Here is a 20034-nt window from a genome sequence, read left to right on the forward strand (position 1 = left end):
TAGTGTAGCTTCCTGAGGTGTTAGGCACCTTCGTGGGTCATCCCTCAGTTGGCCGGGCATCCGGGGGGTTGGATACCCTTGCCTGCGTCCCGCCCGCATCAGTGCCAGTGTCTCGATAGCCAGAGGCTCCTGGTATCCTCGAGCACTGAGGAGGCTCCTCTCACGCCTTCCTCAGACTCCAAACTCTGTCAAGTTAAAGTTTTCTTAAAAAAAAAAAAATCAGAAAGAAAGCAAGGAAGAAGCCTTTCAAGGTAGGAGGAGTTCATTTGGAGGATGGGCCTTGCTGTTTGGTCGGCAGGCCAGCTGGAGTGGTGAGCTTAACCCCGCGGGTCTCACGACGGCCCGGGGCTCCGGGTAGGTCGGCGGAGAGGGGGGGGGGGGGGGGTAGGCCTTCACGAGCATGTGAGGCCTCTTTATTTTCGCACCAGCAGTTCTCCTCATAGCAATTTCGCGCCTGCAAGGAGTTTTTCTATTTTTAGCTCCTGCAGTCGCACGAAGGTTTTCTGACTAGAATTTTTTTCTTTTTTTTTTTTTTTAGCGGTCCTCCTCGGCGGGGGGAGGGTAGCTCGCAGTGGCTGCCAATGGAGGAGGCAGCCCCTCCCATCCTCCCATTCTTTCTCCGGTGGATCAAATTCCCGTGTTTGGGGATGACTCTGGGCCACCGGACCCTCCTGCAGGGGATGATGTTGATTCAGGGGAGTTTTGCCCTGAGTTTGTGCTCCTGCTGCATCAGGCATTCCTGGCTAGGAAACAGGAGATCCTGAAGAGAGCAGCGCAGCCGCACCCTTTGGCAGAACCTCCACCAAAGCAAATACCCATGGGATCCCCAGACTGTCATCACCCTGCAGGGGCTCACCAAGGGACTCAAGGTGTGGATAGGTTGCCGGCCCCACTCGGGGATCCCTCAAACCTTGGGGCGGATCAGGATCCGGGACTCACCCAGGATATGGGTGATGTGATACAGGATTACCCGGACCAAGTTGACCTCTCACCCTCGGAAGGCGATGATCCCAGCGTAGTGTGCTTGTTTAAGCGAGAGGAGCTTAAACCTCATTTCCCAGATCTTGGAGGTTCTGGGGATCAAATTTTCACAGGAGGAATCAGACAGCGAAGGTGCCAACCCGGTCCTGGATGGGATTCGGGGTCCGACTTCCTTCCCATTACCTAAGAAGCTAGTGACACGGGAGTGGGACTCGCCGGATGCGGGTTTAAAAGTGGGAAGGGGATGGAACAGCTCCCCTATGAGGAAAGGCTGAAGAGGTTAGGGCTGTTCAGCTTGGAGAAAAGACGGCTGAGGGAGGATATGATGGAGGTCTTTAAGATCATGAGAGGTCTTGAACGAGTAGATGTGAATCGGTTATTTACACTTTCGAATAATGGAAAGATTAGGGGGCATTCCATGAAGTTAGCAAGTAGCACATTTAAGACTAATCTGAGAAAATTGTTTTTCACTCAACGCACAATAAAGCTCTGGAATTTGTCACCAGAGGATGTGGTTAGAGCAGTTAGTGTAGCTGGGTTCAAAAAAGGTTTGGTTAAGTTCTTGGAGGAGAAGTCCATTAACGGCTATTAATCAAGTTTACTTAGGAATAGCCACTGCTATTAATTGCATTAGTAGCATGGGATATTCTTAGTGTTTGGGTAATTGCCAGGTTTGGCCTCTGTTGGAAACAGGATGCTGGGCTTGATGGACTCTTGGTCTGACCCAGCATGGCAAGTTCTTATGAGCCATGGCGAAACTTTACCCCGCTATCGCAGGATGTTTTGGATCTTCTAAAAATACCGAAGGTGAACACTCAGTGTCTGCCATGACTAAGACTACCACCATTCCTGTGGCCAGGACCGCTGCACTGAAGGACATTCAGGACCACAAACTGGAGATTCTTATGAAGCGAATCTTTGAGCTCTCAGCGCTGAGTCTCAGGGTGGCGATTTGCGCCAGCCTCATGCAGAGTGCCTGTCTTTGCTGGGTTCAGGAGGCAGCCGCAACCCCCAGACCCGATGGTGGGGGGCCCTTGCAAGCTGCGCTTTTGGAGGCAGGAGTTGCCTATGTCGCGGACGCGTTGTATGACTTGATTAGGGCCTCGGCGCGTAGTATGGTGTCTGCGGTTACGGCTCAGAGTGCTCTGGTTGCATAATTGGTCAGCAGACTTATCTTCCAAGTCTCAACTTTGTAACCTCCCCTTTAAGGGCAAGTTTCTCTTCGGGGAGGATCTCGACCAGTTGGTGAAATTGCTAGGGGAGTCTAAGGGCAACCGATTGCTAGATGATAGGAAACCTTCGGGGAAGGTTTTTCTCCCACGGGCTCGTTTTCGGGATTCTCGCAGATTTCGCCCTGGTAGGTCTTCAGCTCCTTCGGGGTCCAGGCCGGGCTCGGGACGTCAGCAGTCCTATCGTGGAGGACGGCACCCAGAGAGAGTCCATGGGCCAGGGTGCTGGTCGTGGAAAACCTACCCAATGAAGCCAGGGGCACCCATTCCGTCGTAGAAGCTGTCTGAGGCAGATTGTCGAGCTTCTACGCGGAGTGGGAAAAGATTACCTTGGACCGATGGGTCTTGGAAGTGGTCCGGGATGGTTACGTTCTTGGGTTTTCGCGCCCGGGGCGGGAAGCCTTTGTGGAGTCTCGCATCGCTTCGCAGGTCAAGCACGAGGCAGTACAGGGGACTCTACAATGGCTGCTCGATCTCCAGGCCATTGTTCCAGTTCCTCTGGCGGAACAGGGCAAGGGATGGTATTCGGTCTACTTTGTGGTTCCCAAGAAAGAGGGCACAAGGTGAACAGTTGTTTGTGAGTTCCCCGTTTTCACATGGAGACGTTGAGAACTGTGGTGGCCGCGGTATGCAGAGGAGAGTTTCTCGCGACGTTAGACCTCACCGAGGCGTATCTCCACATCCCAATTCGCCGGGCTCACCAGCGGTTCCCTCTGCTTCAAGGTGATGGGCCAACATTTCCAGTTTCAAGCTCTTCCTTTTGGCCTGGCAATGGCTCCATGTACTTTCACCAAAGTCATGGTGGTCGTGGCGGCGTTCCTGCGCAAGGAGGGAGTCCTTGTTAACCTGTATCTCGACGACTGGCTAATCCAAGCATCTCAGGAAGACTGCGTAAGATCAGTTCAGAGGGTGATGCTCACCTTGCAGTCACTCGGCTGGGTCATAAATTTATTTATTTGTTTTTCTATACCGACATTCAATTTGAAATATCACATCAGTTTACATAGTAACTTGATGGATAATTTGACAACAGTAACAACAGGGTCCAATTATCTTTACATTACAACAATAATAATGTCTTATCTTATGAGTAAAAAGTAACAGTTATCTATACAGTACTGCAATAAAAAGTCATTATCTTAACAGTATAGGAATAACATAACAAAACAACGTTTTAATATCTTAACAATATAAAAGAGTAACGTTTTTGACAGAGTGGAACTCGTTTGATATTTTATGGGGAGACTTAACTATAAGTAGTCATTGGGGAGTATGGGATTTCTGCATTTGAGGTAAGCGGATATTCTGATAGGTAGAGCGAATTGTTTTATTTTTCATTTTGGATGTTGGGTTGGGGTGTGTGGGAGGATTAATGGGATGGTCTCATAATATACTGTGAGTCGGGTTGGTTTTTTGGTTGCTTTGCAGGGACGTGGGGTTAGCTTGTCGGTTGGAACAGCCAGGTTTTTAATGATTTTTGAAGGTCTGTGTTGAGGGTTCCGTTCTGAGTTTTGTGGGCAGTTTATTCCACAATGTGGGTCCTGCTATTGAGACTGCACGCTCTCTTGTAGAGGTGAAGTGAGCCAGCCTGGTGGAGGGAATAATTAGTAGTCCGGTGTTTTTGGATTGGACATTTCTTTGGGAGTTGTATGGTATGAGGGTGTCCTTTAGCCAGTCTGTCTTTTCATTGTTGATGGATTTGTGTAGGAGGGTTAGGGCTTTATATTGAATTCTATGGGTTATGGGGAGCCAATGGAGGTCTTTGAGTATGGGAGTGATGTGGGTGGAACATTTACTGTTTGTGAGGGATCTTGCTACCGCATTTTGCAGTAGTTGGAGAGGCTTGAGGGTGGAGGTTAGGAGCCCCAGGAGAAGGGAATTACAATAATCTAGTTTGGAGAATAAAAGGGCCTGGAGAACTGACCGGTAGTCTTGACTAGTTGTAGAAAACTCATTTGGAGCCCACGCAGTCCTTGGTCTACTTGGGAGCGCTCTTCGACACTTTCCGAGGCAAGGTTTCTCTGGCAGCGGACCGTGTAACTAAGTTGCAGGGTCAGGTCCAAGCCCTGCTTCAGAGGAAGAATCTGACGGTTTGGCATCACTTACAGGTTTCTAGGATCCATGGCCTCCAACCTTGGATTTGGTCCCGTGGGCATTCGCTCATTTGTGTCCGTTGCAGCGTGTACTGTTATCGCGGTGGAGTCCGGTGTGGAACAGTTCCATATACCATTACCTCTCCTTCCAGATTCAGTCTATCATGGTGACTTTCACGCAGCAACCTGGAACAGGGCGTGGACTTAGACCCTCCGAATCAGGTGGTTATCTCCACGGATGCCAGTCTATCCGGATGGGGTGTAGTCTGCCTCAACAAATCCACCCAAGGGATTTGGTCTCCAACGGAGAAATCCTGGTCCATCAACTGCCTCGAGACGAGGGCTCTCCGACTGGCCCTCAGAGTATTTCTTCCTCTGGTCAAGGACACAATGGTTCGAGTGTTCTCAGACAACGCGACGACGGTAGCTTACATCAACCAGCAAGGCGGGACATGGAGTCTCGCGGTGGCATTGGAGGCGAGGCTATTGTTCGCTTGGGCGGAGCGCCATCTCAAAGGAATCGCCGCATCTCATGTTGCAGGCGTGAAAAATGTGCAGGTGGACTTCCTCAGCAGGCAAAGCTCAATCCAGGAGAGTGGGAGTTAGCTCCCGAAGCATGCGAGTTAGCTCCCGAAGCATGGAACCTCATTTGCGCCAGGTGGGGCGTGCCTCAGTTGGATCTGATGGCAACTCGAGCCAATGCGAAGATGGAGCGCTTCTTCAGCCGTCGAGAAATAGGCTCGGTAGGACTGGATGCTCTGGTATGTCCGTGGCCCATGGGCATTCTTCTCTATGCCTTTCCTCCCTGGCCTCTCATCGATCAGCTTCTACAACGCATAGAGCAGCATCCAGGCAGTGTAGTGTTGGTGACTCTGGAGTGGCAGCATCGCCCGTGGTTCGCTGACATGATGCGATTAGCCTTGGAAGGTCCTCTACAGCTGGCGCATCTTCCGCATCTACTCCGTCAGGGACCCATATTTTAGGATCGGGAGGATCACTTCTCTCTTGTGGCCTGGCTTTTGAGAGGCGGCGATTGCGGGGATATTCTGAGCAGGTCATTTCCACTCTTCTTCAGGCGTGTCGGCCTTCTACTTCTATGGCCTATATTAGGATCTGGAAGTTATTTGAGGCATGGTGCCGCCAACGCTCCTTAGATCCTTTGTCAACGGAGATTCCCCAGGTGTTGGGCTTCCTACAAAAGGGGTTGGCCAAAGGTTTAGCTTTCAACTCTTAGGGCTCAGGTGGCTGCCTTAGGTTCCTTAAGGGGCAGAGTTCACGGTCAGTCGCTGGCAGTGCATCCAGACATTTCATGTTTCCTCAAAGGTGTAAAGTATTTACATCCTCCCGTACGTCTGGTCTTTGAACCTGGTGCTTTGGGTGTTTTGCAGAGCCCCCCTTGAGCCTTTACGGAGGGCTCCCATTAAGGATTTTACCTTTAAGACCGTTTTCCTCGTAGCCATTTGTTCTGCTCAACGCATTTCAGAGTTACAGGCTTTGTCGTGTCAAGGTCCTTTTCTTAGGATTTACGATGATAGAGTTTTGCTGTGCACAGTTCCTTCCTTTGTGCCAAAGGTGGTCTCTGCTTTTCATGTCAATCAGGCGGTGGATCTACCAGGATTTCCGAACTGGTCCAGGGATTCTCCTCAGGAGAGGGAACTTCATCTTTTGGATGTGCGTCGCGTTCTTTTGCACTATTTGGAGGTTACTAATGACTTCCGGCGTTCAGACCATCTGTTTGTCTTGTTTAGGGCTCCTAAGAAGGGTGACCAAAGCTTCGAAGGCGATTTTGTGCTGGATTAAGGTGGTTATCTCTGCGGCTTATGTTGCCCTCGGGCGTCAGATGCACGTGCATCTGAGAGCTCATTCCACTAGAGCCCAGGCTACCTCCTGGGCTGAGTGTCAGCTTCTGTCGCCTCAGGAGACCTGCAGAGCGGCGGTTTGGTTCTCCCTGCACACTTTCACCAAGCATTATCGTTTGGATGTGAGGATGCAAGTTGAATCGTCCTTTGGGGAGGGTGCACTGTGAGCGGGTCTTTCGGGTTCCCGGCCAGGGTAGAGTAGCTTGGGTACATCCCACTGGTCTGGACTGATCTGGGTATGTTCAGGAAAAGAAAATTGGTTCTTACCTACTAATTTTCATTCCTGTAATACCACAGATGTCCAGAGACCTATCCCCCTTTTCAGATTCCAAAAGACTACCTTGAGAGGTGATATTTCCTGAAGAAACAATTTGGTCTTTTTGCAAATGATCCGGAAGGGGCAAGCTCCGAGGTGGTCTAGTGGGGTTTTTTTTTGTTTTATCTGTTCTGGGAAAGAGGTTGGCGGTTAAATTTTTGGGTTTCAACCCCCTTCGCCTTTTAAATAAAGTTTGGTTGTTTAGGCTTGGGTACAGGTCAATACTGAGGGACTGCAGGTGGCACTCTCGTTATGTAGCTGTGCCCAAAGTTCTTGTTCTCTGACTCCATCTGCTGGTAGGAATGCACAACCCACTGGTCTGGACTGATCTGTATTACAGGAACGAAAATTAGCAGGCAAGAACCAATTTTCCTATATGCAAAAAAAGGCCTCTTTCTCAATCCTGCCCATCTGAGTATGAGGAAGAAGACCCATCCTACAGACCCTATGTATGGTGGAGAGTGCCCCATTGAAGGGCTCTTCTTATTCACCTAGAGATGGTGGAGAAGGTCCAGAGGATGGACCCACCCTACAAATGTTGGTATGATAGAGAGGGTCCCAAGGGAAAGGGCCCTCCTACTCACCTGGGTGTCCAGGAAGATGATTCTCTCCTGGGTGATGAAGAAATCAATGCCAGTTGTCTGGTTGCCTCCTCTCTCTTTCATCTCCTGACTCTGTACACGGAACACGTAGGCCCTGCGTCACAAACGACAGCAAGTTACTTGGAAATTCTGAAAACAACGTATGGGGTTTTTGATCTAAGTGCATGATCAAACTCAAGACTTGGCTTTTTCATCAAGCTTTCCCAGAGAGCTAAAAGCAAGAAGAACAAACTTTCAGCCTTGTCTTACAGCATTATTGTAATGTTCATATTGTGTCAGTTATATGTTTCAAGTTGTTTTCTAAGTTGTTCTCTAAGTTGATCTTAGCTGTTTCATAATAGATTTTACCTTGATTATTATCCGTTCATTATATTCGATATGTTCCATGTAAACCGCCTCCCCGGCGATAGTTATTTCTGTTAAATGTGAACCGGAGTGATATGTATTGTATACAGGAACTTCCGGTATATAAAAACCAAAAATAAATAAATAAATAAATAAATGATCACTAGGTTCTAGGATTCCTGTGCTCTGCCTGGCTGCTGAAAGCTCTAGGTCCTGGATTTTCCCACCCTGGGCCATACAGACATCTTATGGTACACATCATGTCCTGTGTGTTACTGCATACATTACACGCAGTCAGATAATGAATCCTGTTTCATTACCTCTGGTCTTCCTCTGGCGTATTGGCTGAAAGCAGAGACATCATGGTGGATTTTCCTGTGCCTTGGAGCCCCAGAATTCCCACCACAAGAACATCTGTCTGGTCCAGCAAGAACTGGAAGTAATGTACAGACAAATAAAACAGGAGCAAGGACAAACTATGATGACAACAACACTACTAGAAAAGCATGTCACAGCTCATATGTAGGGATTCAGTACTTTAAATGGGCAGGACTGAGGTGCACTAACAGAGCTGTATGCGGGCATCACAGTGCTGGAAAGATCAGGGTGCTGCAAAGCAGGGGGGGGGGGTAAAGGACAATTAGTTTCTTACCTGATAATTTTTGTTCCTGTAGTACCACGGATCAGACCAGACTCCTGGGTTTTGCCCCCCCTCTAACAGATGGAGACAGAGCAGTTATCCCTTTCTTCCATGTCTCTGACGGGCAGGATTCTGGACTGATCTGTGGTACTACAGGAACGAAAATTATCAGGTAAGAAACTAATTTTCTTTTCCCTGTACGTACTCGGATCAGTTCAGACTCCTGGGATGTACCAGAGCTTTCTTACCTGGGATGGGATCTGGAGAGGCCCACTCGAAGCCCTCCCTCTCCAAATCCTCCTGAAACTGGAGCCTGGACATCCAGTCTGTAATGTCTCGCAAAAGTATGCAGGGATTTCCACGTAGCCGCCCTGCAAATCTCCTGCAGTGATACCATCTGACACTCTGCCCAAGATGCCGCTTGCGAACGAGTAGAGTGGGCACGCAGACCCATAGGAAGGGATCTCCCAGGAAGGCGATAGGTCGAACTAATAGCCTCCTTTAGCCAACGAGCTATAGTAGCTTTGGATGCCTGCGGTCCTCGTTTAGGACCGCTCCAGAGCACAAAAAGATGGTCTATCACACGAAACTCATTGGTAACCTCTAGGTAACGCAGCAAAGCTCTACGAACGTCGAGCTTTCGCAAGTCGCCAGCCAAAGGATCAGAACGGTTTAAGTCCGTGAAGGCCAGCAGCTCCACTGATTGCTTGACATGAAAGGAGGAAACCACTTTCGGCAAGAAAGACGGAACCTTCCTTAAAGAAATGTCCGAATCCGAAATCCGCAAAAAGGGTTCCCTACAGGAAACCGCCGGAGTTCCAACACCCTACAAGCCGATGTAATGGCCACTAGAAAAATCATCTTCAAGGTAAGATCTTTTGGAGTTGATCTCTTCAAAAGCTCAAAAGGCGCCGAGCAAAGGGCAGTGAGGACTAAATTCAGACTCCATGATGGATAAGGATGCCGAATTGGAGGACACAAGTGTTTTGCTCCTTTAAGGGAACGAACTACATACGGATGTGCCGCTAACGCTACTCCCTGGACGGAGCCACACAAACAACCAAGCGCTGCCACCTGCACTGAGGGAACTACATGACAAACCCTTAGAAAGACCGGATTGTAGAAAATACAGAATATCCGACACCGAGGCATGGGTAGGCGTGACCTCTTGGTCCAAACACCAAGTCTCAAAAATTTTCCATACTCTAACATATGTGAGATTGGTAGAAGTCTTACGCAATCAGAAAAGCATAGCTACTACGGCTGGAGAATAGCCTTTGCAACTTAACCTCTGCCTTTCAAAAGGCATGCCGCTAGACAGAAGCGATCGACTTCCTCTAAACAAACAGGCCCTTGATGCAGCAGGTCTGGGAGAACTGGAAACCGCAGCGGCCCCTCCACCGTGAAATTAAGAAGGTCTGCAAACAGGGACGTCTCAGCCATTCCGGAGCTATCAGGATGACCTCCTTTGGATGGATCTCTATCCGCCTGAGCACTTTGCCGATCAATGGCTAAGGCGGGAAGAAATACAGCAGAACCTCAGTGGGCCAAGGCAGCACAAGGGCATCTACCCCTTCTGCTCCCATCTCTCTGCAACGAGCATAGAACCATGGCGCTTTGGCATTCTGAAAAGTTGCTATTAGGTCCATGCTGGGCGTGCCCCATGTATCGCATATGAGTTGAAAGGCGGTCTCCCCCAGTGCCCATTATCCGGGATCTAGGCGGTGTCAACTGAGAAAATCTGCCTGTACATTGTCCATGCCGGCGATGTGAGATGCTGCAATGCTTACCAAGTTTTGTTCTGCCCAGCTGATCAATTGGCGAGCTTCCATCGCCACCGGTTGACTTCTGGTTCCTCCTTGGCGACTGATGTACGCCACTGTGGTCGCACTGTCTGAGAGAATTCTGACCGACATGCCCTTGAGAAGAGGATGGAACACTTGCAATGCCAACCATACCGCCCTGGTTTCCAGTCGATTGATCGACCAGAGCGATTCGACGGGAGACCAAAGTCCTTGCACCGATTTCCCTTGGCATACCACTCCCCAACCAGAGACACTGGCATCCGTGGTGACCACAGTCCAGTCGGGGGACCTCCAGGGGAACTCCTCGGGTTAAATTGTCCGTCACCAACCACCAATCAAGACAGGATCACGCTGCCTCCGTAAGAGGCAAAGGTAGATGAAAAAGCTCGGAGACTGGGTTCCATTGGGAAAGCAAGGTGGACTGTAAAGGCCTTATATGAGCAAAGGCCCAGGGTACCAGTTCTAATGTTGAAGTCATCGACCCAAGAACCTGTAAATAATCTCTGACTCTGTGTGGGTGCTTGAGCATTAAACCTCTTACTTGGACTTGCAGCTTGGAGATGCGTTCCTTGGTAAGAAAAACTCTGTCCTGCTGAGTGTCGAATAGAGCATCCAAATATTCCAACAACTGAATGGGCTCCAGTCGGCTCTTGGCGAGACTAACCACTCAGCCCAGCGATTGCAGGAGCTGAAGTACTCTCTGAATCTCCTCCTGGGCAAATGCTTTCGATTTCGCACGAATCAGCCAATCGCTCAAGTAAGAAACATAGAAATGACAGCAGAAGACGACCAAATGGCACATCCAGTCTGCCCAGCAAGTCCTCCAGAGCCGCGGTTGCAGCCGGATGCATTTCACCCCGACACCATCGACCAGCTGGTCCTACAGGGGAAAGATTCCCCAGGTCAGACTCAGGAAGATGGGCTGCTCAGCGTTACAGGGGAACGGGAGAGGTTTTATGGTGCCCCCACCACGATGGAAGAGCGAGGAGCTGTAAGTGGAACAGCATTAACACCAAACATTGGAGGATTGGAGGTAAATAAAACCTTTTTGAAGCCCTTTGAAATTAAAAAACCAGTTGTTATAACGCTGGCGTCCCTATGGGACTTAATTGTGGGGCTAGCAGCTGGACACAATGAACAGGCCTATAGGGTCGAAGAAAACTCCCAGAAAATTACCTCTCTTGAGAAAAATATGAAAATTGCAGAAAAAAACCAAGCCATAATGGAGATTAAAAAAGACATGAAAGGAATATCTGACTCTAATGCTATCATTCAGGCCGATACAGTAAAGCGCGACCGCGATTACCCTGTTTTTAACCCGCTTTGGACGCGTATGGCTAACCTGCAATTCAATATCTGGTTTTACGCGTCCTTACCGCTTACTGAAACGGACGCGTATCCATCTCCGCCTGCCGCATGTATATATGTTAATGATCCATTTAGCTATTTCCTCCGATACAGTAACGTGCGCCCAAATTATCGCCTTTTTAACCAGCTATTTTGCCATGTCTTTAACCTGCAAATTTACCGCCTACCCTGACCCTGGCGTTAGTGTGGTGTTCAGCTTCCCGCTGCCTTGAGCTGTATCTTCGCCCCCTCTGGATCTCCCTCCTTCAACCTTCTCTGCACAAAAGTCATTTAAAAGAAAATTAGGTCCTTACCTTTGATAATTTTTGTTCCTGTAGTACCTCGGATCAGTCCAAACTCCTGGGTTTGGCCCCCCCTCTAGCAGATGGAGACAGAAGTTTTCAAACAAAAACTCCGCCTATATCTAGGCTGGTGCCACCTACAGTCTGGCAGTATTACTTAATGTCAGAGCAGGAAAATCACAAATCAAACTGGCTAACGAACCTTCTAACCAGGACCAACAACACCAGTCCAACAGAATCCTCATTACCGGTTCTCAACGCCCAACTGGGAAAATGAACCCGAGATACCGATAACAGACAGAAAAGGAACAAAATATCAAACAGAAAGCAGCACGTACACTATGGCCTCTCCCGATAGTAGCACTTATCCGGGTGGGACTCTGGACTGATCCGTGGTACTACAGGAATGAAAATTATCAAAGGTAAGAACCTAATTTTCTTTTCCCTGTACGTACCCGGATCAGTCCAGACTCCTGGGATGTACCCAAGCGCACTTCACCTGGGATGGGATCCGGAGAGGCCCGCTCTAAGCACACCTTCTCCAAACCCTCCCGCACCGGGAGCCTTGACATCCAAACAGTAGTGCCGGGAAAAAGTATGCAAAGATTTCCACGTTGCTGCCCTGCAAATCTCTTCCGCCGAGATATGTTGACATTCCGCCCAAGAAGTGGCCCGAGAGCGAGTAGAATGGGCACGCAGCCCCAAGGGCAGGGACCGAACCTGCAACATATACACCGAATTGATGGCCTCTTTCAACCATCGCGCAATGGTAGTCTTGGACGCCGCATTGCCCCTTCAAGGACCACTCCAGAGCATGAACAGATGATCGGAAACCCGAAACGCATTAGTTACCTCCAGATAACGTAACAGGACGCGCCGCACATCCAATTTACGGAGGTCCTTAGCCAAAGGATCCGAATCATCGAGTTGCAAGAACGACGGTAACTCAACCGACTGGTTGACATGGAAAGAAGAAACCACCTTGGGTAAGAAGGATGGAACCGTATGCAAGGATACCCCTGACTCCGATATCCTCAAAAAGGGCTCCCTGCACGACAAAGCTTGAAGCTCGGAAATCCGACGCGCCAAAACAATGGCCACTAAGAACACTACCTTCAGTGTCAAATCCTTCAAGGTGGTTTTGCGAATAGGCTCGAACGGAGTGCCACACAAGGCCCGAAGAACAAGATTCAAATTTCAGGATGGACAAGGCTGATGAATCGGAGACCGCAGATGTTTCGCCCCTTGCAGGAAACACACTACATCAGGATGAGCTGCCACTGGTTTCCCCTGAATCAAACCACGTAAGGAACCCAGCGCCGCCACCTGAACCCGCAAGGAACTACATGAAAGACCCTTAGACAAACCGTCCTGCAGGAACAGAAGGATATCCAGCACGGTTACTCGCGTAGGAACCATGTCCCGGGTTCAGACACCACGATTCAAACAACTTCCAGACCCTAACATAAGATAAGGAAGTAGACGTCTTCCGGGAGCATAATAGAGTAGCGACCACCGGTTCCGCGTAGCCCTTAGATCTCAGCCTTTGCCTCTCAAAAGCCAGGTCGCTAGACAAAAGCGATCGACCTGGTCGAAACACACGGGTTCTTGGTGCAGAAGGTCCGGAAAATACGGGAAACGGAGAGGCTCCTCTACCGCCAGGTTCAGGAGGTCTGCGAACCACGGGTGCCGTGGCCACTCGGGCGCCACCAGAACGTCGTCTGCCAAGTGTGCCTCGATCCGCCACAATACCTTTCCTATGAGTGGCCACTGAGGAAACACAGAGTAGTACGTCCTTCGGCCATGGAAGAGCCAGGGCATCTACTCCCTCTGCTGCCGTCTCCCGCCTTCGAGCAAAAAACAGAGGCGCTTTCGCATTGCGGAAGGTTGCCATCAAATCGATCGCAGGTGTGCCCCACAGAGCACAAACGAGCCGGAAGGCATCCTCCGCTAGCACCCACTCTCCTGTATCCAGCCAATTTTGGCTCAAGAAATCGGCCTGAACATTGTCTACCCCGGCTATGTGGGAGGCTGCAAGACAACTGAGATGACGCTCCGCCCAAGTGAACATGAGACGAGCTTCGGACGCTATAGCCTGACTCTTGGTTCCCCCTTGTCGGTTGATGTACGCCACAGTGGTCGCGTTGTCGGACAACACTCTGACTGCCCTGCCGCGAATGAGTGGTAGGAACTCCAGAAGAGCCAGCCGAACCGCTCTGGTTTCCAGACGATTTATGGACCACGACGCTTCCTGAGGCGACCACTGCCCGTGTATTGAACGCCGTAAGCACACCGCTCCCCAGCCGAGCAGACTGGCATCCGTGGTAATGACCGTCCAAGACGGGATCTCTAAAGGAACCCCGTGACTCAAGTTGGCCGGACACAACCACCAATCCAAGCTGTCCCTGGCTGCCAGAGTCAGGGGCAGGGGCAGGGGCAGATGAAATTCTTCCGAGACCGGGTTCCATCGGGAGAGCAACGCTGACTGTAAGGGCCGCATATAAGCGAACGCCCAAGGTACCAATTCCAGTGTTGACGTCATGGACCCCAACACCTGCAAATAGTCCGAGACAATGGGCACCTGCTTGGATAACAATCTGCGAACGCGCGCTTGCAATGTGAACATTCGGTCTTGTGTAAGAGAAACCATTCCCTGACGCATGTCGAACAACGCTCCCAAAAACTCCAGGGACTGCGACGGCGTCAACTGACTCTTGGAGACATTGACTATCCAACCGAGCTTGTCCAACAATTGGAGAACCCGCTGGATCGCTGCTCGGCAGAGCGTCTCCGACTTGGCACGGATTAGCCAATCGTTCAAATACGGGTGCACCAACAGACCTTCCCTCCGGAGGTGCGCTGCCACTACCACCATAATCTTGGTGAACATTCGAGGGGCTGTGGCCAGACCAAACGGGAGCGCCTGGAATTGAAAATGCTGCCCCAGCACTGCAAACCGAAGGAACTGTTGATGCTCTGCCCGAATGCCAACGTGGAGATACGCCTCTGTGAGGTCCAGGGAGGCCAGAAACTCCTCCGGATGCACGGACGCGATCGCAGACTGTAAAGTTTCCATTCAAAACCGAGGAACCCGCAGACATTTGTTGACCCCCTTCAGGTCCAGGATGGGCCAAAACGTTCCTTCCTTCTTTGGTACTACGAAGTAAATGGAATACCGGCCCCTGCGAAGTTCGTTGACCGGAACGGGAACGATCGCGCCGAGCTCCCTGAGACAATCTAGTGTGGCCCGTATCGCCCGTCGCTTCGCTGAGAACCCGCAAGGGGAAACCAGAAAAAACGGAAACGGCCGGTGTAAAAAATCTAACTCGTAACCATGTCTTATCACATCTAGGACCCACTGGTCCAACGTGATCCTGGTCCATTCCTCGTAAAAGCGGCCGAGACGCCCCCCAATTCTGGGAACGGAGGAATGGACCGGCCGCCCATCATTGTGCAGGTTTGCCCCCCTGCACAGGCTGACCGGCGCCCGGACGACCGAAACGGCGCCCACGAAAGGACTGCGAATAAGATTGTTGACGCTGTGCACTGTGACGAAAAGAAGAAACGGATCCCCGGGAGCCTCGAGGCCGGCGACTACCGCGAAAACGCGACCTGGAAGTGCCAGCCCCCCGAGACCGCGGCCTGTCCTCCGGTAAACGGTGAACCTTATTCTCCCCTAGGGATTCAATCAAACCTTCCAATTCTTTACCAAACAACAGTCTCCCCTTGAAGGGCAAGGAACCTAGCCGTGCTTTAGAAGTCACGTCTGCCGACCAATGTCGTAACCACAACAGCCTCCGCACGGCCACTGCCGAAACCATCGTCCTGGCCGAAGTGCGAAGATGATCATAGAAGGCATCCGCACTATAAGCGATCACAGACTCCAAGTGACTCGCTTGGCGTGCTTCTTCCGGCGACAGAGACTCATTGGCGAAGAGCTGCTGTGCCCAGCAGAGACCTGCCCGAAGGGAAAAATTACTACAAATCGCCGCACGAATTCCCAATGCGGAGACTTCGAAGATCTTTTTCAGCTGCACCTCCAGCTTCCTGTCTTGCAAATCCTTAAGAGCAGTACCTCCGGTGACCGGAATGGTGGTTTTCTTTGTGACCGCTGCTACTGCTGAGTCTATCTTCGGCATGCGCAGCATGTCCAGGGCGTCCTCCGGTAAGGGATAGAGTTTATCCATCGTCTTCGCCACCTTCAGCCCCAAATCTGGAGTGTCCCATTCCTTGAACAGCAAATCCGAGGCAGAAAAATGCAAAGGGAAGGCTGAAGGACGCCCCCGGAGACCCAAAGCGACCAGGTCCGTTACTCCGAGCCGGGACTCCTCCTGCGGCACCTGGATCCCTAATTCCCCCAGAATTTCAGTGATAAGAGGTCCCAGCTCCTCCTTCCGAAACAAACGGATCACCTTCGGGTCATCCCCCTCGGTAGCATGGGCCCCTTGGGAACCCGAGGCCCCTTGGTCTCCATCCCCATCAACCCCCCTCGGGGGCTGGGACGGAAGCTCTGTATCCCCGGACGGGTCTTCCGGCTCATCCGTGTCCATGGTCGATTCCAGCTCCCCCCTGGGAACCGAGGACCGGAGTAGTCGAGCCCTACTCTGGCCCTCCAACCCCGGACCTGGCTTGGACCTTTTCTCCGCCTGAGGCCCCGAATCCGGACTGGAGGTCTCCCATTCCCTCTTCTTGGCCCATCTACAGGCCTTGAAGGCCTTATGCATAAGCAGAACAAACGCGGACCCAAAGGACAAGTCCAAGTCAGAGGCCGCTTCTTCCTCCCCCTCAGAGGGATGTGGAGAGAAACCCCCCATGGCAGAAGCGCGACTGTCTCCCTTGGGACCCCCCCGCTGCGGGGATAACCTCGGCGGAGGGTCGTCCTCCCCCTCACACGCCAGCAACGCTCCTGCCGCGGCTTCCCTCAGACCTAAAATGGCCGCCGTTCCCGCCGAAAATGCCGGCGAAGAAAACAAAATGGCGCCCGGACCCAGCGTCCCCGAAGCCGGCCCCGCACTAATTGCCGGCCTGCTGACCTCAGGACCAGCGCGTACATGCCTGCTGCCCGGGACCCTGCCGGCGTCATGGACCCCCCCTCCCTGCCGGAAACGCATGACGAACACAGGCTGTCCCTTGACAGCCGCGTGGCCGCGGACCCGCAGGCCTGACATGCAGCTCTCCGCGGCATCGCAGCCCCGACGAGGAAAAAAGGGTAGGCACAGTACAAAAAAGAAAAGATCTCTCCGGAGACGGCGGTCCTCTACCTCCCCCCTCACAGGAACAGGACAGGAGAGACGAGGCACAGACAAAAGAAGAAAAAACAGGCAGTACTTTTTTTTTTTAAGCACACAGACACAGTTACCAGTAAATCAGGTCTGGGTCCAGCTGGGGGGGAGGGAACCGGGCACCCCGATGTCACCTCCAGCCCTGATAGACGCTGACAGTGGAGCTCCCCCAAGTAACAGCGGCCTCAACCAGAGGGAATGGTCCCCTCAGGACCTCACTACCCTCTGGGAGGCAGGCTCGGTGACCAGCAGGCAAGCCTCGAGGTCCGAACCCCAATCCGTCGGCTTCCTACTCTCAAACTGCTTTCTCTTCCTTTTTTTTTTTTTTTTACACACACTAACTACCACCTAAATCTAGGCCTCAGCACAGACTGTAGGTTTGGCACCCTCTCCACCTGCTAGGAGACAGAAGAATACTGCCAGACTGTAGGTGGCACCAGCCTAGATATAGGCGGAGTTTTTGTTTGTAAACTTCTGTCTCCATCTGCTAGAGGGGGGGCCAAACCCAGGAGTCTGGACTGATCCGGGTACGTACAGGGAAAACATGTTCCTTTCACTCTAGTGCTGGGCAGCTGGGAAGGCCCGATCTGGGCTCGCTTGCCCTGCCACCGCAGGCATAGAATCAAAGTTCTAATTCACGGTGCCCTGCAGCCGGGGGAGTCAGGGAGGGGGATTAACCCTTTCCTCTCCGCGGGGACGCCCTAGAGAGGCAGGCGACAACCCCCTGCTGTGCCAGCTTTTCGGAAAGTTCACCCTGCGAGGAGAGGGAGCTGGAGACCCCGAAAGCCTTCCCTTCTTCTCCTCCCCGAGCGTGGCGGAGCAGTTTAACAGGGAGGTCGCGGCGTCCGTTCATGGACCTTCCCGCCTCCTTGAGCGCCCGGCTGGACGCCCAAGCCTCGACCTCAGACGTCCGACTTGGGCGTCCAGCCGGGCGCTCAAGGCAACGGGAGGTCGCGGAGTCAGAGGAGCTGGTAGGGTGGCATTTCCGTGGCCATGGGCCACGGAGGTCTTGGGGCTTCCAAAAGGAGGGCATCCGATGGGGAGGGAATCACTGCCTGGGGAGGTACTCGGGTCACGCTAACCTTTGGGATCTGGGATCTCCTTTTCCCGTCCTCCCCGCCTGGAGATGGCTCCCGACCTGCGAGAGACTGAAGGCAGAGCCCAAGCTCGTAAGTAGAGTCTTTCTCTCTCTCTCACTCACACACACACACACACACACACACACATGAGGAAGAGTTAACAAATAAGAGCTAATGGGAAAGGAAAGCCAGGGGTCTGCATTTGCCTTCTGTGCAGAGCTGTAGATTCACAGTCTGGAGAGATTTCAGAGGAAGTGGCAGTTTGGTAAAGGACATCAGCAATACATGGAGGAACGATGTTATTCCATGAGAGTCGCGGCTTCTGTTCATGGACCTTACCGCTGCCTTGAGCGCCTGGCTGGACATCCAAGCCAGAAGTTCAAGGTCGCGGCTTGGACGTCCAGCCGGGTGCTCAAGGCAGCGGGGTCTGTAGAAAAGAACTTATCTGGTGGAATGACATTTCAAATGACATTTGAAATGACAGGTACCAGCGCACCCTGGATACTGTATAGGCGCTGAATACCGCTGTATAGCGCACGCCTACCGCTTCATTGACGCGATTTGGTCGCCACTTGGATTTGCGTCTAATTTGAATACCGAATCGAGCGGTATGCGAACCAAAATATGCGTGTGGCAAACGAGGGTGCGCCCGGCACTACCGCACTCTTACGCGTCCTTACTGTATCGGCCTGATAATGCGGGAACAGTCTATATTAAGCACGCAGATTAGAGTCTGTAGAAAATTACTTGCATCATCTCAATATAAGACTGTTGAATTTCCCCCGAGTAATGGGAGAAGTTCCCTTGATTACATTTAAACGGTATTTAAAAGAAATTCTTAAGATACCTGAAGAACAGATACTGAAGAATATGTCTGATTAAGACAACCAAGAATACCCAGACACCTCTGCTGTACTGTGGCTTGTCAGAGGTGAATGAACTTTGAGTGCTTTTCTGAGCATGACTTGCAGAAAATCCCTGAGACAGATTTGCTGGCAACAATAGGAAAGAGGCCTATTTAATGGCAACATTTACTTCACAATACAGAGAAGCTGGGTCCAGGATGCAGGCTTTTGTCTTGCAGATGCATATTTCAACGGACAGAAATCAGTTGAAAAGAAGATCCTGTGAGGTGACAGTTTTAATTAAATCCTGGTGCCAAGAAACGGAATTCAAGCCTAGCTTCTATTCAAAAACCAGACTTGTTACCTGTTTACATAACAAAGAATATCAAGAGAAGAACAGAAGAACAAAAGCCAGCAAAGCCATGATTGATAAAGGAACTTTTTATGGTGGGAGGATATACAGGTTTAGTTGGTTAAGAATTCTCAGAATGGGGGGAGTGATCCTCACAAGCATTTCCTATACAGGATAGATTGTCATGACAACAGCATCATGTGTTTGTGGGCGGTTACACCTTTCTGGAAGTTTCGGCAATACTGTATGTTTTAATTATAAAAGAAGGTTCTCTTCCTGTATTGGATGAGATGCTCGTTATTACAGATAGAGGGCATATAGCAACTCCCAGGAACACTTGTCTTTGACTTGTCTTTTAAAAAGCCAAATAAACTAAATTTTAAACTTCTTGCTGATTGGAAGTGTTCTTGTTGCCCTAGCTTTGAGTCCAGAAAATTATTATACATTTTGGCACCCCAGATGGGACTCTAATAGCTGTTGTTATTAATTATTAATAAGCTGTAGTGTTATGTTTGGTGGACAAACCTAGCACTAAGTTCTTGAATGGTTAATTGGCTGGTCATTCAAAGATTGAGTTGCCCAGGTAGACTGGAGGATTATCCCGGAGTATTATGAGTTCAGAGCAGATGTGGAATGAAGTTCTAAGCTGTAGGATCCATTTTGTGAGTATGTACCGAGAAAAAAAAAAAAAAAGGAAAAATCTGTAAGTATCAATGTTTTTATTTTATTTGTTGTACAGTGTATATAGATTGTGTGTTACATCGGGATAGAATACTTTTTGCAAAATGTTCTTTAATATATGTTAGGGAGACAGGTACAGGAGTTGCTGCTTTGATTGCAATCCAAATTAAGTTATGCTTTCTTCAGAATGAACAGTTGAAAAAACAGAGGGGTAGCCAGCACTAGTCAGTCTGTGGTCTTTTGTCCTCAAACCACATGGCATCTGGCTCAGTAGCA

The 20034-nt window shown here is 50.7% G+C and overlaps 1 protein-coding gene across 4 annotated transcripts in view; it reads right to left on the minus strand.

Annotated features, from left to right (window-relative positions):
- Positions 1-20034, minus strand: part of SMG9 (SMG9 nonsense mediated mRNA decay factor) — a 183550-nt gene that overhangs the window by 81163 nt on the left and 82353 nt on the right. For all 4 annotated transcript variants that reach the window (XM_029576582.1, XM_029576583.1, XM_029576580.1 and 1 more), the window contains 2 exons: positions 7746-7858; positions 7063-7174 (listed from right to left, as the gene is read on the minus strand). In XM_029576582.1, the coding sequence (XP_029432442.1) occupies positions 7063-7174; positions 7746-7858 (225 nt within the window). The remainder of the gene's footprint in view (positions 1-7062; positions 7175-7745; positions 7859-20034) is intronic.

This window comes from Rhinatrema bivittatum, chromosome 14 (genome assembly GCF_901001135.1).
Source record: "Rhinatrema bivittatum chromosome 14, aRhiBiv1.1, whole genome shotgun sequence".
NCBI lineage: Eukaryota > Metazoa > Chordata > Amphibia > Gymnophiona > Rhinatrematidae > Rhinatrema > Rhinatrema bivittatum.